We start from the raw sequence: 26,215 nt of genomic DNA, 5'->3' as shown, positions 1-26,215 counted from the left end.
AGACATAAATTTCTAATAATGGGATCCTTTGCATTATTGTTGTAACCAGCTGCTCTGAAATTGTTAGAAAACCAGGAGGTTCCATTATTTTAGATAGTGCTTCATGGAAAATGTTGGTATAGCAGGAAGGCTGGTTAAAGGAAAGTTAGAGGGCATGAATTTGGAGCTTTGAGGCCGCTCAGGTTTTATTCTGTACTGTGGCCTAGATTCTGATTTCCAGAATGTCCCAATCATTTAACTCCAGTATCTGCAAATAACCAGATTGGCTTTGTCAAATAATTCTCCTGTTCTTTAATAACAATGTTCATACCTTATCACAGTTTTATTCTTGCACAAGGGGAGGTGTTTTAAAGGGTAAGTTCTCATCAATTTGCGCTACCATTACCATTCTAATCCTCTGAGACGTTTTACAGAGTATCTCCCAGTTCTTAATAGTGTTGTTTCCTCACACAGATCCAGTGCCCCACTTGCCAATTTGTCTGGTGTTTTAAGTGCCATGCTCCTTGGCATGAAGGTGTTAACTGCAAGGAGTACAAAAAAGGAGACAAATTGCTGCGTCACTGGGCCAGTGAAATTGAGCATGGACAGAGAAATGCCCAGAAGTGTCCAAAGTGCAAGGTGAGATAAACTGTAAGAGGAAAACAAAGTATATCTCATATAATCAAACAACATTTACAACATTGAAGTGAATCACATGAGGGCGCTTAAAAATATATGTGGACAAATGCAAATAAAAATAAATTTTCATATAACAAAATGATTTGGAAACATGAGCAATTTTTCACAACATGCAGCTGTGATCTTTTTGAAAATTCCTGATACGCATGGATTTTTAAACTTTATCCAGCAAAATAATCTTACTTTTTAATTTTGTTTTCATGAAGATTTCGAAGTTATTAGATGTTTATAACTGTCTTAATTCAGGTATAAACAAAAAGAACATTTGCTTGTTATTTTGGAGTAATAATTATGTTACACAGATAAAATAAAAATAATACATAAAATGACACATATTCTTAAATTTTGATAAGAAGGTCATATATAAATGTCATTGAGACATCAAAATCCTTACTTTTCCTTTTTTTTAATTTTAAAGATTTATTTTTATTACAAAGTCAGATATACAGAGAAGAGGAGAGACAGAGAGGAAGATCTTCCACCCGATGATTCACTCCCCAAGTGCAATGGCCGTTTCAGTGCCGATCCGAAGCCAAGAACTTGGAACCTCTTCCTCCAGGTCTCCCACGCGGGTGCAGGGTCCCAAGGCTTTGGGCCGTCCTCGACTGCTTTCGTAAGCCACAAGCAGGGAGCTGGATGGGAGGTGGAGCTGCCGGGATTAGAACTGGCGCCCACATGGGATCCCATGGCGTTCAAGGTGAGGACTTTAGCCGCCAGGCCACGCCGCCGGGCCCAAATCCTTACTTTTCATTTGAAGCTGTGTGTACAGAGGAAAATTAGTGTTAAAATGAGATGAAAGTCTTTCTGATATGCCATATATACAATAAGCACTTCTCAAACAGCAGAACCCAGAACCTAGCACTCGTTTGTTTTACTTGTCCTCCTATTATTGCTCATCACTCTAGAAATACACTAAATTGATAATTTTCGGTTTCTTTGTAAATCTGTTGAGGTGATGCTTGTAACATCCCTTAAAGCTTGCAGTGTTTTTAAACTTACTTTAGAAAACCATGTGGGAGCTTGTATCATTTAAAAAAACAATTAGGGGAAAGTATATTATGAAAAAAATCACAGAATTTCACATGTTTTTGGAGTGAATATACTGGTCTTTTAATTCTATACCCCCCAAACTTTTTGGCATGTAAGTGTGTGTGTGTGTGTGTGTGTGTGTGTGTGTGTATGCACTCTAGTATGTGTGGTTTTTACCTTTTGCCAAATTTTCTTTTGGAAATCAAGTCCAATTGGAGCCTAATTTGGGAATCTATTCAGGTCTCCCATGTGCGTGGAGTGGCCCAATCACTTTTGCCATCTTCTGCTTCTTTCTCAGGGACATTAGCAGAAAGCTAGATTGGAAGTGAAGCAGCCAGGAGTTTGAAATGAGATGCTGGCCTTGCAGGCAGTAGTTTAATCTATTCTGCCACAGTCCCAACCCTGATATGAGTATATTGCACAAGGCCGTTAATCATCATAATAATAGAGTCATTGTACTAAATGATACAACTTACTGCAGTCTTAACAGTTGATAATTTCGAGTAAGTTTAGGTGACCCAGCTCTCTTTAAAGTGATGTGTTAAGGATGTTGGAGCTGGTACTTTCTTTATTTTCCCTGTGGAAGGCAAATTCATCCACTGAGCTACCCTTCTTAGTTGAGAGCTATTTCAGGACTGTGCCAGTTGCTTAGTGTACTTTTACTTTTTATTCCATTGATGAACCATTAGCAAGGGAGAGCTTTCCCCTTTTCACTTGACTTTCAGTTTATTGAAAGCTATTGCTCAGGTCCAAACCAAATGAAGACCAGTAGGAATTAGAAGTGCTACTAAGTTGCTCCACTTAACACTTCATAAGTACATTTGAAGTTTATCTGCGAAGGTATAAAGACAGTTAGCCATTCAAATTGTCCTCTGAATGAGCAATGGTGTGGGATTATACACTGAGGAAAATCTGAAACAACTGAAAGAATACCCTAAAAAACATACTCTTGTTGCTATGATCACTTCACCTAGCATTAAATGCCTTCTGATATGGAGCAAAGAAAAGCAGCTCAGTGTAAGGAATTAGCTGAACACACTACCAGCTTCCCTCAATTCTAACAGTTAAGAGAAAGCATACATGCTGGTTCACTTTTGAAATAGTAACTAAACAACCAGGGCTTTAGCAGGAATTATATTTTAATAGCTGAAAGGAAAAGGGTCATGGGATGATTTTACATCAGTAAGTTGTACCAGAGAAACTACTTTGTGACGTGATTCAGGTTCCATACAATTTACTGGCTTAATTCATACTAGTTGTACAAATGGTTTCTTTTGCTTTTACTGGCAAATTGACTTTTAAGCTTTTTATTTTCTTAATTATAATCCTTTTGGTTGAGCCTTAAAATTTATATTTTGATCCATGAAACATTCTATTTTTATAATAGAATTCCTTGAGGCTATATTATTCAATGATTTTATATTTGTCATATTAAAGGCTTTCCTTTCTTAAAAACATCTTTTAAAATTCATAAATATGAAAAGGAACAAGGGTAGGAGTCCTTGAAAAAAGCAAAAGTCATACGTGTCTCCAGGCAAACAAAGACCATATATATAAATGATTTCAATAATAATATAATAATTAAGTGTGTTTATAAATGTGTTGTATACCACAGTATATATTGAATGCTTTAGATTAAAACTTTTAATAACTATTTTGAATTTTAAATGATCATTTTCGGGCCTGTTGTGATGATTCAGTGGCTAAATCCTTGCCTTCCAAGCACCAGGATCCCCTTTGGACACTGGTTCGTGTCCCAGCTGTTCCACTTCCTATCCAACTCCCTGCTTCTGTGACCTGGGAAAGCAATAGAGAATGGCCCAAAGCCTTGGAACAGTGCACCCCAGTGGGAGACCTGAAAATAGCTCCTGGCTTCAGATTGGCTCAACTCCGACCACATGATCAGTTGGGGCGTGAACCAGAAGATGGAAGATATTTCTCTCTGTCTCTCTTCTGTAAATCTGCCTTTCCAATAAAAATAATTTTTTAAAGTATTAAAAAATAAATTTCTGATTATAAAATTTTTATGAAAAATGATAGAGATTTGGAAAAGAGAAGGCAACTATTTAGAATCCTGGTACTCCAGTATTCTCATTACTACCATAATTCTCTGTTTCCTGAGTCATTCCTCCATTTGTATGGCAGGATAATTTGATATCATTAGTTTTTCCATTTAACATCACAAACATTTCTGATGTTACTGATTGGTTTTCAACTAATTGCTTAAAAATCCTTTATTTTTATTTTAATAGGTAATTGTTTTTCTTAAACCATGATGCATGAGCCTCTTTTGGAGCATATAATGTTCAGTTTACCTTAATTCTGCAGAAGCTGATCTGCGACATAAAGCAGTTATTTGTGTATACATTGCAATAAGCAGACTATGAAAAGGCTCCTGCTGGGTAACTTGGGCCTGGAGAGAATCTAGCTCAATAAGCCTTCAAAATGTGAACTCTTTGCAAAGGACAAACAAAAAACAAACTCTCAGATCCCTGATTTGTCCGTCCATCTGTCCTTCCTTCCTTCCTTGCTTTCTTTGGCACTGGATTCCAAGGATAGCATGAACTGTTTTTGAGATGATGGTGATGATGATGATGATGATGATGGTGATGATGAATTTTTAAATCTATGGTGGTACCAATTTGAGCCAAGGTTAACACTCTGCCTGGGACACCCATATTGGAGCCCTGGCTCCACTACCAGTTCCAGCTTCCTACTGATGCATATCCCTGGAGGCAGCATGTGGATGCTCAAGTGGTCAGATCCTTGCCTTCCTTGTGGGAGACCTAGATTGGGTTCTCGGCTCTTGGCTTCGGCCTGGCTCAGCTCCAACTCTTAGCAGGCATTTGGGGAATGAACCGCTGCACAGGAGATTCTGTTGTTCTCGTTCTTTCTCTTCCTCTCTTGCTCTCCTTCTTCTCTCTGCTTTTTAAATAAACACTGAAAAGATTTTTAGCTGTCTATATCTTATAAATAATTTTGATGATGTTTATGTTGAATATATATTTTTTCAATATTTTGAACTCACAAAAGCATATATTTTCTAAAGATAAAGTAGGTTAAAAGATATCAATACTTTTAGAATTTATAAAAAGAAACAATCGAAACCAACTTATAAGTACATTATAAAAAATCTGAGAATCCGTTTTTTGACATTTTAACCTTTTTAAATACTTATCTAATGATTTAAAAATATTTAATTGTCAGAATCCACATTTCCTTGCTTGAAGACTAAAAATGTATTGACACATCTTGGGATTTAGAAATGCTCATCTTACAAAAATACTCATGTATTTGATGCTTAGAAAAATGACCCATCTGTTGATTCAGTCCCCAGATGTCTCAGCAGCCAGGGATGGACAAAGCCAAAGGCAGGAGTAATGAGCTCACTTTGTCTTGTGGAGGTGGTAGGAGCAGGACCTAACACCTGCTTGAGCCATCACCTGTTCCCTCCAGAGTGCGTATTGGCAGGAAGCTAGACTTGGGAGCAGAAATGAGACTTGAACGCAGGCATTCTTGTGTGGATGTTACAAGTGGTATGTTAAGTACTGTGTAAAATGCTCACCCCAAAACCCACTTTTTAAGTTTCTTTTTGCATATCTTTTGTTCATTTTTGTGGGTTAGGTTAGGGCATATTTTTCATTAGGAAATTTCTGACATTTTTATTTGAAAATATTAACTTCTTCTGTGTATTTTTCCTTCCCACTTTCCCTATGTTCTAATTTTTTATTTTATCTGAATTGAGGAGGTGTTTTTTTTTTTCTTAATTGATTTGCTTCTGTATATTTTGGTTTTGGGGTTTTGTTTGATCAAATATATAATCTCTTAATTTGTGTACACTTGCCCAAGCACACCCAAACGTCATACATGCATACTTATACATATTCTTTTATATGTTTTGGGTAAATATTTTGCATTTTTATTGCTTAACAAGTCATTCATCATCCAACTTTGATTAGAAGTTCTGCTGTATTCTTGTCTTTTAACTATTTAGTTTCAAAATGGTTTAAGTCTTTAATCTAGCTATAGTGTTCCCATCTTTTGAAACATTTATTTATTTAAAAGGCAGAGTTACAAGGAGGAGATAGGGGGAGAGAGAGAGAGAGGAAGAGATATCTTGCATCTGTTGGTTCATTCTTCAAATGGCCTCAACTGCAAGAGCTCAGCCAGACCAAAGCCAGGAAATTTAAACTCCATCAGGATCTCCCAAATAGGTGACATGGGGCCAAGGACTTGGCCTGTCTTCCTCTGCTTTCTCAGATGCATTCCACATTGTATGCCAGCATTGCAGGTAGCAACTCAACTACATTTATTAAATGATTCTCTTCTATCAGTTGATTTTTAAGTGTTTTCTAAATTTCTGTTAAATTGTTATGCATAGTAGTCTCTTTGCCAACCTCGTTCATCTTCCTGCTAATTCTGCATGAAAATTCATATTTGTAGTGTTGAGTAAGTGGTTATTCCTTTTTAAAATTGCCAGTCCAAACAAGATTCTGTCATCTATTCATGCATTATTTCTGATTAACATTGTAAATGAAGTAACCTTGTATCTCATTTATCTATAAATGTTAACTTCTCCCTTAACTAATTTTTGCTTTTTTCTCAAGTAGAAAGATCAATTAAATACATGGTATCATGTTTTATATTGTGCTAAGGCATACAAATTATTACTCATAATTCACTAGTGGCAGGTAGCAAGGATAAAAGAGGCTCTTTCTTCTGATTTATGATTAAAATATTTAATTTTTTATTACTAGGATAAAGATGTATGATTTCTGAAAGTTATTTTTAGAACATTTTTATTAAAATTTAATACTCTTGAGCTAGGATAGCTTGTCCATTTTTATTTGAAACTGGGTATTAATGCAAGAGCATTCTTTAGTCACTTGTGAGACATGATTTTTTTATCTTAAAAATAAGAAGAAACATTAAAATATCTGTTTAGCTTCATATGGAATTTCATTTTGAAATCATGTTTTGTAACACTAAATCAATGTAAAATTACTGAAGTCAAAGAATATGAAAAATCAGTATATGATTCAATGTAAGATAAACAAGTAAGCACAATTATAAGTGGCTTCACATGTTCATATACTCCAGACTTTAATTGCATGTGAAGTTGTTTTGTGTTTTAATGTTGGAAATTAAATAGTGCTTTTTAAAAAAATCATGGTGAGGGGCCTGGCGGCGTGGCCTAGCAGCTAAAGTCCTCCCCTTGAACACATCGGGATGCCATATGGGCGCCGGTTCTAATCCTGGCAGCTCCACTTCCCATCCAGCTCCCTGCTTGTGGCCTGGGAAAGTAGTCAAGGACAGCCCAAGGCCTTGGGACCCTGCACCTGTATGGGAGACCCGGAAGAGGCTTCTGGCTCCTAACTGTGCATCAGCTAAGTTCCAGCCATTGCAGCCACTTGGGGAGTGAACCATCGGACGGAAGATCTTCTTCTCTGTCTCTCCTGCTCTCTGTATATCTGACTTTCCAATAAAAAAAAAGAAGAAATATTTTTTTAAAAGTCATGGTGAGAACATAATAAAACTCACCATCCCTTATGATTTTAAATGCAGAAGATAGTTGAATAAAATTTGTTTTCATGTGGGAGCTTAAAGACAAACCCATAAACTCTATTAAAGTTTTGTAAATAGTAAAATAATGTATCACTAAATTAAAGGCAAGGAGAAAATTTTTTTTTTCAAAATGTAGCAGTCACATATAATTTTATTGGTCAACATATACTTTTTAAACAAAAATTTTGCATAAATGTGTATTTTAATTTATTAATACATGATTCAGGGGTGGCAAAAAAACCCAGATGAGCATTTTTTTAATGTTTCTAAGGAATTAAATAATTTTTTAAAAATTAGAAGTGCTAGCAGTACTATCTAACATTATATAAAACATCATGAAAAAGCTAAAAGCAGTTTTAAAGTCTCAAACATGTGGGCGAGAATGTTGCAAGATTGTGAGTCAAGCAGTCTTCCTCAGAAGATCTAATATTGCCCAATTAGTGTTACTCATTTGAGAAATAACCAGGTTTTGACTTTTATCCTTATCGTGTTTTTCTTTCCTGGAGCTCAGGATGAATAAATTCCATTTTGCAAAGAACCTCTGAGTACCTACTTTGAACCCATATTCTTTAGAAAACCTGCTAGACATATTTCAGGCTCTTGTATCTAACATTTTGAAGCAAGCAAGTGTAAGCACTCAAAGAAGTTCAAGTAAAAAAACATTAATATATAGCAAAAGCATTGTATAAAGGATGTGTTACTGCCTCAATATTTCTGAAGTAAGTATTGAAAAATAATACTATTATTAGATGTAATTGGAGACTGCATATAGAGTCATTACATTATTTATTTTTAAGTATGTTTGGAATATTTCATGTTTAAAAATAATTACATTCTAACAAAAAAAAAACAGGAGAGAGGTAATATCACAGCTTTCTAGAACAGATTAGTCCACAGAAAACCAGCTGTATTTGTCTATTCAGCCTTTGGGGATTTGGCTGTTAACATTTTTTTCTTTGTGGGTAAAGGTTAAATGTTGCTCTGAGTACTTGCTTTCTGAAACCATGTTGGGGTTAATATTTCTCAAAATGGTTAGCCCATTGCTTAAAAAACTGAGACGTTAGAGGGGAATTCTGAAAACATTTGTCCTTCAACTTAGTTTCAGATGAAAGAAATATTTGTATAAGCATATATGTAAAATCATGATAGAAGTACTATAACACTAGATTACCTTCAGCCTACCTCCTTGTTTTTAAAAATAAATATTCTCGCATCTTGATTTTATTTAACACTAAATAGAGAAAAGAAAATTACACATTTTCTTGGTGTAATATGCAAGTTATGATGTAAATACATTTGTTTTTCTAGAATCAACACATCCCTTGTTTCTATGGAACTGGATGTTTATTTTTCTATTTTTAAAAGAAGTAGACATGTTAAATTTTGATGTCCTTGATATCTTATTAATGTAAACATGAAGGGTGCTTTTGTCCAGTGCTGTTTTGAGGGGTGTTAGCGCAGTAATCCTAACTAATGCTGTCCAGCATAAGCTGGCATTGACTATGTGTCAATCTCCACTGTAGTTATTATACATGTATTGTCTCATCATATCCTTAAGTGTGACACTAAGATGGTGATGACAAGGGTGCCATTTAGGTCTTTGTTAGGGAGTATCTTTCGATAGAATGGTAAGGTGTTACACGTTCACAAGACGATGACTGGCTTCATGGTATGTAAGCCACATTTAATGTCTCATTTAATTTTCCAAAGAAAGTAAAAAGGAAGAGTTAATTACCACCATTTCCTGAGGGAGAGTTGGTTTCAGAGAGTGGAAGAGTTTTAAGGCATAACCAGAAAACAGACATAAGAAAATGAATTATGTTCATCAATCATTTCTTTGTGAATGTAGAATTAAAGGAACTTACCTGTCATTATATTTCCTTTCAGATATTTTATTCTCTTAAATCCCCTAATAGGCAGCTTTGAGGAAGAATGCATTGATTCAGAGGAAATGATTAATTTCCCCTTGTTCACATAAGATTAACACAAAAGCCACGTCTGTAACCTGTTGTTCTTGAGTTGTGGGTAGCTGGTAGTTTCTGGACAAATAACTGGGAGTACTCATGTTAGGTCTTACACCTGCAACTCCACAGTACTCCATTTCCTGTTACAACAAGCACACTGAGGCTAATTGCTGCTTCCAGATAGCACCCATCCAAGTAAAAATACCTCCCCCTCGACCACTGGCACATTATTTTCAACTTTCCAGTTTGCATGAAATCCTTAACTGTGGAGACATGGGTATCACACAACTGTTTCTTTTGCAGGCCAAATCCAGAGCTTAGTCATTAGAATCTGATTGAGTTGGGACAGATTGATATTTTCTAGGCTATAAGCTTTGTAGCATCCAATACCCTATTCATTGCAATTTTATCTTTTTCTAACATTTATTTATTTATTTATTTATTTATTTATTTATTTATTTAAAGCAGTTGCAGAAAGAAAAAGAAAGAGAAGAGGCTTCCATCTCAGATACTATTTGACTCCCCAGATAGTCATACCAGCCAGGGAAGGACCTGGCTGAAGCAGGAACCAGGAGCTTCTTCCAGGTCTCCCACGGGAGTACAGGGGCCCAAGCATTTGGACCATCTTCCCCTGCTTTCCAAGCCAGGAGCTGGCTTGGAAATGGAACAGCTGAGACTTGAATTGGCATCCATAAGGTTGTCAGCTTCACATGTAGTAACTTAACCAGCTACAAAAGCAGCTACGAAATGTCCCTTTTGAAGACATTTTTAATGCTTGTCTGCTGTCTTGATATTTAATATATAATGTGACAATTTATAAATTTATCGTAGTTATAAAATATAAGTGAATGAAAATATGGTAAGACAACATACATTTTGACATGTAAATACTCAGGTAATCATGACATTGAAAGGAAAAACAGTTAGATTTGTGCATGATTTATAGTATAGAAACCTTAAAGTTTGAATATTAGTAACACCTATTTATATTTGGTACTTTAGAATGAGGGGAAAAGTGTATATAGTCATGTATGCATATCTGTGTATGTATACAAATATTTGTATGTATGTGTATCTATCATATATGTATACAGAAAGATGTGTTGTGTTGTTATAGTACTAGAAAATTTAAATATATTTTGAAGCCATGGAAACAAATTTTGGGTATATAGATAAAATAGAGCTTGATTCTAAATACAACCTGTCTTTTTCAACTTTTACAAACTAGCTAAAATATTCATTGTGTATGAAAACCATGCAAACAAGAGCATGGAGTTCATATGCAACATTCAGAAACTTGGACTTTATCATCCAGGTTGTGGGGTCATTGAGCAGTTGTAAGCGGGAGTGCAGTGGTAGCAGATGAACATTTTTGGGTGGTTGTTGTTGACTTTATGGAAGTAGTGGTAGACACCCAGAAGGAAACGATGAGCATGTAAGTAACCCTAGTTCTCTGAAGGCAGAAGAGAATGAGGCAAATATCTCGGGGCTGAAGTGGTCTGAAAAAGTGTGTTCTGTTATTTGACAAAGAGTCATGAATTATACGCATTAGTTCTTTTAATGAGCATCTTCAGAGTGCCGTAAATACACTGTGTTTGGAGGCCTTTGTACAATCATCATTATCCTTGCCTGGGGAATTACTGATTGTCTTTCCTTTCCCATTCCAAGTGTAATTAATTCCCTTACAGAAACTTCCTCTAACCATGATGGCACATTGAGCTTCTCTATTTGCCTTCCACTTTGCCTTCATGGCATTTGGCATGGCTTTTGGCTATAGTTTATTTGTATGAGTATTTAATGTCTGTACTTTCAACTGTAAACTCTTTAAAGGCAGGAACCATGTCAGTTTTTGTCACTGAACCAGGAATTATGTGTTGACCGAATGAATGATGTAAGAACAGCTAGATGTTTCAAGACTGTGGGGTCACAGCCAACTGAAGTGGATTAAATATAAGAATATTGAGTGTTCTTTTTAAAGGTTTGTTTAAAATGCAAGGATGAGGATTACCATTGGCTGGAGGGTCTTGTGAAAGTAAAGGGAGGGTGTGTCAAGCTGCAGTGTGCTGCAGTCACACAGGAAGGGCTGGGAGGGAGGAGAACACGTGCATCTGAAGATTTCTGAGACAAGGGGGCATAGCATTAAGGCACTATGATAAAGAAGAGAAACAGGACTAATTCCTAATGAACATCCACCCAAGAATGTAACAAACAGGCAGTACTGTACACTGTACTTCAAGGAATTTCTGTCACCGTAGACTAATTATGAGGCAGAAATCCATTGTAAGTCAATAACAACAAACCCACTATGCCAGGGTTCTTCAAAAAGTTCATGTGAAAGTGAAATTAGGTTATCTTGGTGCAAAAAAATATCGAAGCCCATGCATGTTTATTTTACCAATATTGGACTAGTAGGATTTATTCTTGGGATGGTTCAGTATACAAAAACTAATAGGATGCATCTAAATACCTTGGGATAAATCTACCCAAGGATGTGAAAGATCCCTACAATGAAAATTAGAAAGCATTAAGGAAATAGAAGACCCAATAAAAGGAAAAAAAATCTTCCATAGTCATGAACTAGAAAAAATAATGTCATCAAAAATCCATATTATGCAAACCAATGTAAAGATAATGAGAACTTGATCAAAGTGCCAAACCATCTTCTCAAGTTTAGAAAAGATGACCCTAAAATTCAGTGGACGGTCAAGCTGAAGAAACTCAACAATAAAGCAAACAATCCAGTTAAGAAATTAGCTAAAGATATGAACAGTTTTCAAACAGTGAAATACAGTGGCTGACAAATACTCAGGATCAGTAGCAGTCGAAGAAATAAAAACTGCAATAATGTTTCACCTCATCCTAGTTACAATGGCTGTCATTCCTAAATGAATAGGGATTGGTACCATGGCTAAGTAAGCTAAGCCTCCACCTGTGGCACTGTCATCCCATATTGGCACTGGTTCAGGTCCTGGCTACTCCACTTATGATCCAGCTCCCTGCTTATACCCTGGGAAAACAGCAAAAAATGCATAGCCCTAGACTTTGAGCCCCTGAACCCAGGTGGGAGACCTGGAACAATCTCCTAGCTTCAGATCAGTCCAGCTCTGGCCAATGCAGTCATTTGAGGAGTGAGCCAGCAGATGGAAGATCTCTCCATCTCTCCTTCTCTAACTTTGCTTTGGAAGTGATTTTGTAATAGAAATCATGGCAACTACTTAACAATGGGATGCTGGACTCTGCCGTTGTCCACGCCTGCGATGATGGACTTACAACTGTGTATGAGGAGATACACTGCTGTAATGATATGGAGGAACTCAGTGCATGTTTGGGGAGATTTGGGGTGGGAGTAGAGGAAATCCCAGGACCTAACGAGCTGTATTATAAAATGATATTAATAATAAAAACTGAAAAAATGCAACTATTTTAAGTCATTTGGATTGCACTTACGATAATTGCCTGTAAATAATAACCTGTAAATACCACCCTGCACATTGTCTATGAACACTACCACCTGGCAAATTAAGACTCATTTCACTTATTAATTCACTTCATTTCTATAGTTTTTTATAGTTCTGATTAAGTTCTTTAATCAAGTGTTATTAAGTATTCGTTGAATAAATACAAGGGCACTTTCAAAAAGTATATGGGAAAATACAATTTAAAAAGTTTGCTGGGCCTGGCACAGTAGTCTAGTGGTTTAAAGTTCTTGCTTTGCATGCACCGGGATCCCATATAGGCACCTGTTCATGTCCCAGCTGCTCCACTTCCCTTCCAACTCCATGCTTGTGGGCTGGGGAAGCGGTTAAGAATGGCCTAAAGCCTTGGGACCCGGCACCCGCATGGGAGACCTAGACGAAGCTCCTGGCTCCTGGCTTCAGATTGGCCTCAGCTTTGGCAATTGTGGCCACTTGGGGAGTGAACCAACAAATGGTAGAGCTTTCTCTCTATCTCTCCTTCTCTTTCTAAATCTAACTTGGCAATAAAAATAAATCTTTTTTTAAAACGGGGGTTTACCTTGGAACATGCAATTGGCCCACAGTTTAAGCTACTCACATCCCAAATGAGTATACTAGGATTACTTACTCTTCTCTCGCTCCTGCAGTAGGCAGCAGTGACAGTTCAAGTGGCTTGAATCCTTGATATCCATGTGGGAGATCTGGATTGCATTCTTGGCAGCCAACCCAGCGGCAGCCACTGTGGGAATTTAGGCAGTGAGCCAGCAGATGGGAGAGCTCTTCTTTCACTCACTTTCCCTCTCTCAAATGTATGTTTTTAAGCTGAAATACATTTAGGTTTATTTCAGTGTAAAAGATTTTTAAATTCATAGATACTTTTTTCATAACATACATAGCACATTAACTTTTTAAACAACCCCTCAGTTCTCTTTGTTCTATGGTCTAATCATTTTAGACACTGTATGAGGATGTTAGCATCTTGAATTCCTTCCACTTTGTCCTCACTGCCATTTTCTGTAAGTTGCAATTTTATTTTTATATTGTCATATTTAATAACATTCACATTCTATTCTAATTTTAAGACTGTTGGTTTTTTCTAATAGATGGTTGTAAAATTGAAAACTCATTGAATGTTTACATGATCAAGAATATATTCTTATTTGACTAAGATTATATTTATTTTTCTGAAGAATGCATATTCTAGGAAAAGTGTTCCTGTGTCCTTGCTCAACATTAATTTTATATTTGTATTTTGTTTTGGCTCATATTTGTGACCTGGGTGCCATTTATTTTGTTTTCTGTGAAAGTTCTTATTGTTTTTCATTTTAGTCTTACTGAAAGAAGAAATACCATTTCATCATGTTATTTAACAACTAACTCCTCAGGAATGTTATTAGTTGGTGCACCCACCATTGTTATATTTTGAAAATGTTCCTGAGACCAGCTGACCTGCTTTTCTAAAGTGGCCTGGTTGTGTTTCGATTTTTCTTCTGGATTTCTTGCACTGTATTCTACATGTATCAACACTGTCCTATTTTGATTTTCATTTTAAAAAAAAGTGTTGTCCTTTACCCTGTAGTTTCAGAAAATGTACAGAGGAGTTTTAGCTTTTCTGCAAAGTGATGTATTTTTGCCTTTACCTGTTAGTTGTTTCATAGTTGGACAGAATTCTGGGTTCACAATATTTTTTGCCAGATCTTTGAAATAATTCTATGGATTTGCTTTTTAAAAACTCCTGTGTGGTTGGGAGTCTCAGTTCAGTGAACTCAGGGAATTCTGCATTGGTTGTTGGATTTTGTTTTTAATCTTTCTGCAGAATGATTGCTTCTAATTAATTCTTCCAGATATCAAAAGTCATGGAAAGAAATAAGTTAGCTAGTTAATCATATATAAATTAGTTACTCTATTATAAAATACAGTAAAAATATCTGACAATATTCATATCAGTTGGGACTGACATTGTGGCGTAATGGGTTAAGTCTCCACAAGAAGGTTGGCGTCACACATAGGTACCTGTGTGACTCCCATTGTTCCACTTGCAATACAGCTTCCTGCTACTGCACCTGAGAGAGCAGCGGAAGATGGCCCATGTGCTTGGCTCCTGAACCAAGGTGGGAGAAACAGATGAAACTTCTGACTCCTGGCTTCTCCTGGCCATTGCAGCCATAGGGAGTGGTGTGAAAAGTGATAGTTCGAAATAAGTTTATGTTGGTACAAAAAGTTGAGACCCATGCACATTTGAAAGTAAATGGAAATTGTATCATATGAAGCATGGCTTTCAAATTTTTTCACCAGGTTAAACTTACTTTTCAATTCCATTTCCCATGAAGTTTCTCAAGTTATCTTGAATTTGTAGTAGATATGCACAGGTAAAACTGAAAAATGAGTTCAGTATTTTAGCAATTAGTGTTATCCTTCCTTACATTTAAGTGGAGCATGCATGAAACTAAAAGGCTAAATTTCTCTCCCTAGTTTTCAGCTACATCATGAGAATTTTGAGAAAGTGAGAGAAGGAGACATCCATCCAAAGATTTCATCCTCAGATGGTCACATGCATGGGACTGGGCAAGGCTGAGCTAGAAGGCAGGAACTCCAGCCTGGTCTTCCACTTGAGTGGCAGAGGCCCACACATGTGTGCCATCTTCCACTGCTTTCCCAGTTGCGTTAACGGGGGGCCAAAGTGCAAAGTAGTTGGAATTTGCATCAGTGCTTTGATGTGGGATGCTTGGCATTGCAGGTGATGACTCAGCTTGCTGTGACATAACGCCAGCCTCAATTATGTTTTAAAAAAGAGCAAAGAATGCATTGTGCAAATATCACTTTAAGGATAGATCCAGTCATGTAACATGAAACAATATCCTCTGGGTGTTAAGACTTCCGAGTCACAACTTGCTTAGGAACTTTGAGAAGTAATCCTGGCTCAGATTTCTCTTTTTGTCAATGATTAGAATTCATGGAGTCAAGCACAGTATACTTGACAATAAATAAATTGTGACTTGATTTTCCATTCAATGGATGAATTTAGTATGGAGCATCATCAAAATAATTTTATTATTTCCATTGCAGAAATTATTTGACTACCAATATTTTAATTGTCTGAACTTTAGCAATGCACATGCATTGTAACATTTTACTCAATATTATAGTGAGCATCTTCTAGGTTGAGACATGGGAAAGGGGGAAGTAACTTTTAAATAGCCAGTAGATGGCCCAGTACGATGCTAAACTATTACATTGCAAATGCCAGGTTCCCATGTGGGTATCCATTCCTGTGCTGGCTGTTCCACTTTACATCCAGTTCCCTGCTTGTGGCCTGGGAGAGCAGTAGAGAACGGCCCAAAGCTTTGGAACCCTACACCTATGTCCCAAGCTGGAAGAAGCTCCTGGCTCCTGGATTCAGACTGGGCTCAGCTCCAGCTGTTGGCAGCCACTTGGAGAGTGAACCTGCTGCTGGAAGATGTGTCTGTCCTTCTCTCTGTAAATCAGATCTGCCTTTCCAGTAAAAATAAATAAATCTTTTAAAAAAAATTTTAAATAGCTGGTAGAGCTAGAATTAAGAGCATACTAAATAGACATCCTTGTCCTTTCAACCTCCTGATGGGGCTGCGGTTTATCTGCCAGTCATCATTCAGCCATTTGGAAGGAATGGATATTTAACCTACAGCTCAGCGATTTTGAGTAGCTAATATTCTATCTGTCAGTTAACAACTTTTCTTTCTTAGTTGATTCATTTATCTATGCGCTAAACACTTGCCTCTAATTTGCCACTCTCTACTTAATTATTCCTCCCTCTTGAAAGGCAGATAGATTCTAAATGACTGATAGATAAATAGGTAGGTTGGAAAGTAATTTGATTGGTTGATTGACATATACCTGAATTAATATCTATTATTATTTTACAAGCAACTTTGTTTATAAGTCATGTAACAATTCATATTGGGCCTTTAAATCACAGTTTAAGATTTTTTAATCAAATCACTAAAACTGTAATACTACACATGATTTTGAGCCAGCAACTTCAAATAATTCTATTCTCAAAATCAACAAAATAAAGTTAGATTATCAACTGAAATTTTTGTTTTCATCTCTGTTTTTGCAGGGTTCTTCCCTTTCTCCTGGGTAAATTTGTTCCATTTCCGCATCATTGACAGCTTTTAAAAATGCATTTGTAACTGAATTACACCACTTCCAAACTTCAGAGAACTATGCTGCCTGTTAGGTGAAGGAGAGCACCATCTCAGATGAAATAAGTAAAGTGAACTGTGGCCATGACTTAACTGAGAAGTTTCAAACCTTCCAGAAGGATTTGAGTCACAAGTTCATTCTCAGGTTTCCATTTGCATTACAACATTCATTGACTGTCATCCCAAAGAAATGTCACTGATAGAACCTTGCAGTAAGCAAAGTGATATTAGAAACACTTCGAATAAAAATTCAAATTAGAAAACTCACAAATGTTTAGTATTTGAATGAATGAAATTGTGGTTCAGCAGTACTGAACCACCTGTAATGAAATAGGGGAACTTTTTTTTAAAACATATTTTTATTGCATTTCATTTTTTTAAATTAATTACATTGCATTATGTGATACATTTTTTATGCACTGGGATTCCCCCCGCCCCTCTCCACACCCTCCCCCCACGGCGGATTGCTCCACCTTGTTGCCTTTCCATAGTTCAAATTCAGTTGACATTCTTCCATTGGAGGTATTTCCCAAGCATAAAGTCCAGCATCTTATTGTCCTGGTAAGTTCAATGGTTTCTTGGTGAGACCAATCAATTAAAAGCCCCAACATAATATTTCCAACCATTTACAACATTGTGGCATTAATTGACATGGTATTAATTAACCAATATGTTAATAGGAAAATGCAGGTTCTCAACCACAACCTGTGACTTCTTCATAGACATTTCAATTTTGGTTTATATGCAGCTGTGTTCTATACCACCTTAAAATGGCTTAGATTGCTATTCAGCTGTCTCATGCCTGTTTTAATTTTAGTATTTAGCAGTTTATAGCATTGAAGCACGTTTTCGCTGAACCTGGCTGTTTTTCAGGTGGTCTAACTCTATAATTCTAACAGGACATATGTGAACAGTTTAGGTGAGCATGTTTAGGAGGGATGTGCAAAGAAATCTTCCATACCCCAGTGAGGAGTAACTAATCTTTGTGTCCCACCCATTGAGTTATAAGTGTATCCCCACTGACTGTTTCCTGTCTGTTTCTAAGCTTTCCTTGTTGTTCTCTATCTATTCTAGTTTTGTTTGTTTGTTTGTTTTGAGGGGTTTCTGGAGCGCTCCTGATGGTTATTGCGAGAGGACGTGGGGACCCAAAATTGGAAGCAGACAAGGACCAGAGAAAGCTCCTCTCCCTAGTCCTGAAGGAAGTTTACTGTTCTGAAATAGGAAAACTTTTTTAAAATGATCCTGTTTTCAGTCATCTAAGAGCTGCACTGTATAAGCAAACTATTTTTCTTTCTATGAAATAATGTTAAATCCAGTCAGCTTAAGTTCTCTTCCGTGATTGTCCACCTATCAAACAAAAGGCATACGTGAAAAACAGCCTCAGTTTATACCGTGTCTGCTGGCATGCTGAGTCAAGCCTCCAGTTACAGGCCAAAGAGTAACAGCTTGAGTGTACCAGGGCCTCATGCAGTGGCAGTTAGTAATTGGGTGTCTGGTACACTGCCCAGGAATGAAAACCTTGCTGTATTACAGATGAAGCTGTATTTACATATAACCTCAACAACATAGAAAGGCACACATAATGTTGTACAAACAGTCCTATAACCAGTATATTTACAAATGATATTAGAGTTGGAAATAAGAATGATATACAGATACACAAATCTGTTGTCATTTCCTTCAGCCATGAAAGATTTTCTGTTCCTTGAGCCATATTCACTTACCCTCTTCATTTCTCATTATTCCCTCGGGTCTCCTTGCTCTTGCTACTAATTGCATACATAAAATAGAATTTCAAAGCATTCTACATTATCTCATAGCTAGTGAGTTACATGTGCTGGACTGTGTCTGTTCATTTGTTGGTCAAAATAAATCAACAGCTTGAGTACCTGAAATGTTGTTAAGCTTTGCCCACAGTAAAATATTTGGGAAAAATCAAATCCTGGAGGGCGTAATTGCGAGCAAATTGACATCTTTGGGAATGCTCTGTATTTATGCTCTGTATTTTTTTTAGTGAAACATATATGTGTTGTTCCATAAAATTTGACAGATTTTACTTTTTAAAAATGTAAGTGACCCTTTCTTCTCTTTCTCTCTGTTGCTGATGCAGATCCACATCCAGAGAACTGAAGGATGTGACCACATGACCTGTTCACAGTGTAACACTAATTTTTGTTATCGATGTGGTGAAAGATACCGCCAGCTCCGTTTCTTTGGAGACCACACATCAAACCTCAGTATATTTGGATGCAAATACCGCTACCTCCCAGAAAGACCTCATTTAAGGAGATTAGTGAGAGGGTCAGTCTGTGGTGAGTATTTGCCATGTCTTCAGGAATCTTCCCTGGGAATTGAATACTGACAATACAACTTAGAATTATAGCAGCTGGGAAAATTGCCTGTTACGTGCCAGGTATTATAGTGGAGACTCCAACTCCAGGCAGGAGAATATTATCTCTCGCTTTGAAATTAAAATTGAAAACTTACCTTTTTAATGGGACACTGCTGATACAGGTATTTGAAAAGCAAATTATTAATTATGTTGAACAAATCTGAAGTCATTAGCTTCTTTAAAATTCTGAAGCCCTAGGAAAGGTTCTTGACATTCAATGTCACATTTATTTTCAAACAATATCCACCTGCCTGTCTTGTACATGTCCTTCATTTATAGAAGGTAACCGTACCATAATGTGGGGAACATGATCTAAAAAGAGAGGGGAAAAAAGGACATAGGTGCTTATTTCAGAGCCCTTTGGTGGGGTTCTGTGTTATCTGTATAATTGATGTCATGGTATAAATATTTTTTCTATTATCTTAAGAATCAATGACTAATTGTTGGTGGAACAAGTATTAAATGTTATCATTACATAAGAAACCAAGTTTAATTACCTGAATATAAATATTTTCATGGAGTGACTCTTTGTTCCTATCTTCGTGAATAACAAACAGCTTCAAACGCAAGCCTTCCCTCTCCAAGCACACACACACAAATATTCAGCCATACACACAGATATCTGCTCCTAATCAAATTACCCTAGCCCAGTACCACTGCCTCTGGGTGAGAATATTCTTGGCACCTCATACTTCTTAATCTAATAGCTCCCGACTCCACTATGAGATTTCTTCCTTTCTTTTATGCCATGCAGAATTCCAATGTTTCTTTTTTAAAGAATGATTTATTTTATTTTTATTTGGAAGACAGAATTACAGAAAGAATAAGAGTCAGACACAAAGAGAAAGACATACGGAGATCTTCCGTCCACTGGTTCACTCCTGAGCTGAGCAGATCTGAATCCAGCATCTTCTTCCTGGTCTTTGACATGAGTGCAAGGACTTGAGCCATCCTCTGCTACTTCCCCAGGCTATAAGCAGGCAGCTGAATCCTGGGTGGAACAGCCAAGACTCTTAACTGGCACATGTATGGGATGCTGGTACCGTAGGCAGAAGGTTAGCCTATGCACCACAGCACTGGTCCAGAACTCCAGTATTTCTTTCTCAAGTAGTATTTCTCATGTGTGTATGATAGTTTTTAATGTCTTCATCATCCCCTGACCTACTTTTGCATGAAATTCTCTTCTTTAGAAAGAATTTATTTATTTTCATTGGAAAGTCAAATCTACAGGGGAAAGGAGAAACAGGAAGAAAGATCCTCAGTCTGCTGGTTCACTCCCCAAGCAGCCGCAAGCGCCAGAGCTGAGCCAATCCAAAGCCAGTAGAAAGGAGCCTCCTTCACATCTCCCATGTGGGTGCAGGGTACCAAGGCTTTGGGCCATCCTCTACTGCTTTCCCAAGCTGCAAGCAGGAGACTGGATGGGAATTGGAGTAGCTGGGGCACGAACTGGTGGCCACAAGGGATCCCAGTGCATGCAAGGCGAAGACCTCAGCCACTAGACTATTGCACCAGACCCTCTCTTTTAAAAATATTTTTTAAAAGAATTATTTATACTAGGAAACATTACAACAGAGAAAGAGAGAAGAGACACACATATTAGAGAGATCTTCCTTCTGCTCATTCACTCCCCAGAATTTCTGCAGCAGCCAGAACTTGCCGGTCTGGTGCCAGGAGACAGTCTTTCCCTGGGTCTCCCACATAGGTACAGGGATCCAAGCACTTGGCCATCCTCCACTGCCTTCCCAGCCACCAGCAGGGAGCTGATGGGTTGTGGACCCAAATTGGCACTCATACAGGATTAAGGCTCTGCCTCCTGTGTGTGTGTAGCTTCCTAATGGAGTAGAAGATCTTAGTAGGGTACTTCAAAAGTTCATGGAAAATGCACATTATAAAAATCCATGAATGAAATTAAAGGTTTTTTGCACCAATATAAATTTATCTTTTATTACCATTTTCTACAAACTGAAATGTCCCTCTATGTAAATTCTTCAGTTCTGTGACGTTTGAGGGAGAGAAAATCTCAGCATTGTCACTTTACAAACATGTTTCATTACCATAATAAAAATGTGATAATCACTGTTTAAAAAAGAAACATGCATGGGAAAAATTGACCCATGTGCATGGTTGAGAAATATATGTAAGCCTCTTTATTTTCAACTTTTAAACATAGAGTTAAGAGTATACTTAAGGGCAGGCATTGTGGTGCAGTGGGTTAAGTTCCTGCTTGGAGCTTGGAGCTCCCAAATCCCATATTGGAATGCTTATGGAAGTCCCAGCTAATCTTCTGATCCAGCTCCCTGTTGAAGCATCCTAGGAGGCCGTGGATAACAGCTCAGGTGCTTGGACACCCAGCATTCAGACAGGAGACCCTGATGGAGTTCCAAGCTCCTGTCTCCTGGTCTGACCCTTGTAATTGTAAATATCTGGGGAGTGAACAACTAGCAGATGGAAAATCAGTCTTTTTCCTTTCTGTCTCTGTCACTGTGCCTTCTAAACTGATGAAAATGAAACATTGTCTGGAAGATTCACACCTTTTTTTTTTCTAAGACTTTACTAAAGCATTTGTTAACTGGGACCTGTGCTTTGTTTACATGTGGTTTATAAATATCACTGCTCAGTCATTTATTTGGAAAGCAGAATGTTGGCTAATGCCTTTGGCAGGCTTACCACCATTTAGCCTTAAGAAAGCTAAAAATAAATAATTGTAATAAATAACAAATAAATGTAATAAATATTTGATTTTTAAAATTTGTTCAGAGAGGGATGTGTTTCTGGCATAGAGGTTAGAATGCTGCTTGCAAAGTATGCTGCCAGGGTGTCTGGGCCCAGGTCCTCGCTCCGTTTCCAATCCTTCTGCCTACTAATGTGCACCCTGAGAAGTAGCAGGTAATGGATCAAGTACTTGGTTTCCTGCTACCCACATGCAAACCTGGTGGTTCCTAGGTCCTGGTGCATGTCTGAATGAGCCCCTGGCTGCTCTGTTTGGAGAGTAAACCAGCTGATGGAAGAGCTCTGTCTCTATCCCTCAGTGCCTCTCTGCCTTCTAAATACAAATCTGAAATACATTTGTTAAAATGACTCAGTTGACTGACCTTCAACATTTTGTGTATTTTTTGTTTGCTTTTCTTTAACTGTAGTCTTAAAAGATCCTATTTTGGTGCATACTGTTTACTAGGTGTTCATTAGTTTTCTTTCAACCCAAGAAATAAATAAACTGCTTATTTAGATATGAACTTAGGCAGAAGCCTCTGTAGGAATCCTACCGATCTCCATTTTGTGAGTTAACTTGATTTTTCTCCTACAAACTCAGAGCGTATCGCTCCTTTTTTTTTTTTTAATATCTTAGTATCTTTAAAGCTGAAAGTGGAAGCTACCCAAATAAAAGCAAAAGGACCATTGTTTCTAAAAGGATACAATGAGCCCATTCCTCTCTGGTTTGTCTGGTTATGACGTACAGATGATCTGTAAGATGTCAGAAGCATGTCCCTATGGCTTCATTCAAGTTACTGAACCTCCAGCTGTCTATTCTGTACCTGATAGATCTCTTAGAGAAATATTGCCTTACTTATAATCAGACTTGGAAAAAAATTTAAAGCATATGCCAGGGTATTTTGAAAGCATTTTAGTAATTGCTTAACAAATTCATTTTGAGACCTTTCTAAATATTTTTACCTTTGTTTTCCAGCTGGAAAATTATTCATTGCACCTCTAATCCTGGTGTTGGGATTAGCACTAGGGGCCATAGCAGTTGTAATCGGTAAGAAACATTCCCTGTAATTGAGATTCCCCTTCACTGAGGGCCATGGAGACAACAGGACTGTAAATGTAATAATGTGAGCTGATTATAAGTGGTTGTGATTTGTGCTCCTTGCATGCTCTGCATAACTAATTAATGTGTGACTCACAAGTTCAAAAGAGCGTTTTTTCCTTCAGGATATATTTGCATGACGGTTTTTCAGTCTGTGCCCACTTTGGTTCATGTCTGATGAAGCAATATTACTTGCTTTTAATACTGACATGACAAAACTAGTATCCTAGTGAAAGAAAGGAACGAGGTTCAAATTTACCATGTTCAAAGTTTTCAGTTCTGGATTCAAGTTTAAGCAACAACAAAAAACGGATTCTAGTACACTGATGATTAAAAAGAAAATGATGTCAATATGAATAGGAACATCCAGTCAACTTGGACTTGAGCACCGGCAAGTGGAAAACCTATTTGAATACTTTTATTCATATAACTGTACTGACATATATGATTTATGATAGTTCTTAGATTCATGTTATAGAATATCCTACAGAGCTGGTTAAAATGTGGATTGTTGTTCCCTACTCTAGGTTATAATTCACTGTGGGGGCAGAGTGATGAATTTGTGTGAGAGAACCTCAAAAAGTTTGTGGAGAATGAATTATGAGTGTGTATTTTGATACACACAAAAAATTGAAAGCCATGAATGCTTTCTTTCACAGCGGGCATTTTCTACCAACTTAATATATCTCATAACATATTTATCTTTCCTCCTTCCATGTTTATGTATCACTGAACGATGCAGTTTGCAATTCAGTCAAAATGAAAAATTGTGAAAATACAAAGTGAAATGCCTATCCTGCTAATTCACTTTACCTTTTTCGCTTTTCATCCCTAGGTCTATTTGTATTTCCTATCTATTGCCTTTGTAAAAAACAGAGAAAGCGGTCACGGACAGGTATGCACTGGTGAAGCGCAAAGCTTCCCTCAGCTGCGTCGGGCCGGGGAAGAGCACTACAGAATGGTACAGCCACCTGCGCGTCACCGCTGGAAAACACTAGAGCAGCCCTCTGCCATCTCCTGTGGTTCCCTGCAAGCCACAATGCCTCTAGCTATGGTGCGCTCCCTGCCTGGTATCCTGTTCTTTCCTAAACAAATTGCTGCTTTTAAAAAATGGTCACTTTCGTAAACTACAAACATCTATGTCATAACTTGGATTTTCATAGTTCTTGGAAGAAAACATTTTCATTGCCGAACCAGTTATGCACAGAATTTTTCTGAGCAGACTTCTGCAGAGCATTGCATGGGTGGGCTCTGACCCCTGCCCCCGCCTCCAGGACATCCTGGGAGACTTGGTGTGAACAGCTCGAGCCCTACCTGTACCGGGAAGCATTCGGCCACTTGGAGAAGATAAAAGCTCACCTAATGCAGCTGTATTCACCTGTGGCCCAAGCAGTATAATTCTTTTATACTTCAGATGCCATCATTGCTAGAAAAAAAATCTCAATGCCCAAAAGGGAACTAATGAAACTAAATTAATGAGAAGAATCATGAGTTACTAAAGTGTATATGTGTAGGGGTGTGAATATGTGTGTATATTAATATATATTAAAAGTAGACCCAGTAACCCTGTATTTATCTACTTCCTTGCCTCTACACTATTTTTCCACATTTTCATAGACCTATTTAAAGATGATGGTTCCTTTGTGGGCATACTTTGGGAATGTACTGAATTAAAAGTCAATGTAGACAACAGGCTATCATGATGTTTGTCGACCATTTCTATTTCTTGCTGTGTCTTATTGTCACACACGCCACACGCAATTTCTTGTTGTCTTTTTTTGTCACACCCCCCCCACACACACACATACACGAGAGAGAAACTTGTGCAGTCTCCCTTTGCCCCGTCCCCCGAGGGATATGAAGCTTTGTAAATTGACAAAGCCTGCTTTTGTGAAATTCTCCGGACCCAAAAGCTGACTCTGTGCTTGTTGGGTGTGATTCACTTTATGGATAAGTTCTTCACAAGGGATCATTTAAAACAAAGAACAAGTTTGCTGTAAAGGGAACTACTCAAGCCTTTAAAAAAAAAAACCTATTCTGCCAATGTGTTAACCAACTTGTAATTACAGAGAATTCTGCTATAAGTGAAGGTTTTTATGTCATTTAATATGACATCTTTTCTCCCTCTTTTTTCCTTTGATTTGTCCCAAAGCTTTTCAGAAAAGCAATTACTAATTTTTAAGGATTTGTCTTAGGCTTACTTTTCAAACACATAAATCCTATCTTCCTACGGAGGGGTAATTGGAAATAAATAAAACTTCCTTGTCCATAGGTTTATCTACAATATAAACTGCTTTTGGAGGAGAAAACACACACAGTGCAGAAAATGTCTCCGGAATTTTTTCTAACCTGCGAATTGCTTTCAACTAAGAAAGGACACATAATTGTTGAACTGTGATTCTTTGGTGTTCATCAGAAATGTCACGAGCACAAAGGAGGAAAAGGCCCCTAAGAAGGCTAAATTTGCAGTTTTCTTCAAATTCTTCAAAATTTAGCTGCATGCCATAGACAAAGCATTTCTTTACCAGCATCCTTGTCTGACTTGAGTTGGAATAGATTATGTCATGTTTTATCATTTTTTGTTTGACCTAAAGAGTGTATGATACAGTTTTGTGAAACCATGATGTATTCACCTGAGTTAATAACAAAGTAGCTCTTCTACAGCTTCTGCACTGGTTGTCTGTTTCAAGCTAGGAAAGGTTTGGCATCCCTGTTCCTGGAATAGCAGAAAGCATAACATGACACGAGAAAAACTCTAGTTTCACAACTCCATCTTTCATTTACTCGTCCATGCATTCCTGAGTGCCTGTTTTAGGGACTTCAGTATTAAAATCTAAACAATGGGGATTTCTAGCTACCATAAAAAAAAAATGCTTCATTTTTGCAAATTCATCAATCCTAGACTTAAGCATTAGTTCGGCAATGTATGACTAACTTCTAGATCTAACATACCTGCATGAATGACACAAATCTCCACCTATGTCTCATCCGTACAAGTACATTTGCCATATGCATATACATCAGCTGACAAAGTTAGATGTTATCTGGTCTTAAGTCATCTGTTCTCTTGGATTTTTATATCTGTTGTCTGGCTTACTCAGGGATTTGTATTCCTTTCTTTAAATAATTTATCTTTTAGA

The 26,215-nt window shown here is 37.3% G+C and overlaps 1 protein-coding gene across 1 annotated transcript in view; it reads left to right on the top strand.

Moving 5' to 3' along the window:
- Positions 1–25,925, top strand: part of RNF217 (ring finger protein 217) — a 116,330-nt gene extending 90,405 nt beyond the window's left edge. Inside the window, exons 3-6 of the mRNA XM_058678865.1 lie at positions 454–618; positions 18,986–19,187; positions 22,953–23,024; positions 23,911–25,925. Of these exons, the coding sequence (XP_058534848.1) occupies positions 454–618; positions 18,986–19,187; positions 22,953–23,024; positions 23,911–23,984 (513 nt within the window). The 3' untranslated portion in view covers positions 23,985–25,925. The remainder of the gene's footprint in view (positions 1–453; positions 619–18,985; positions 19,188–22,952; positions 23,025–23,910) is intronic.
- The last annotated feature ends 290 nt before the right edge of the window (positions 25,926–26,215 follow it).

The sequence above is a fragment of the Ochotona princeps genome, chromosome 1 (assembly GCF_030435755.1).
Source record: "Ochotona princeps isolate mOchPri1 chromosome 1, mOchPri1.hap1, whole genome shotgun sequence".
NCBI classification, from domain to species: domain Eukaryota; kingdom Metazoa; phylum Chordata; class Mammalia; order Lagomorpha; family Ochotonidae; genus Ochotona; species Ochotona princeps.
The sequence above is the reverse complement of the archived record's forward strand: the minus strand, read 5'-3'. Positions and strand labels throughout refer to the sequence as shown.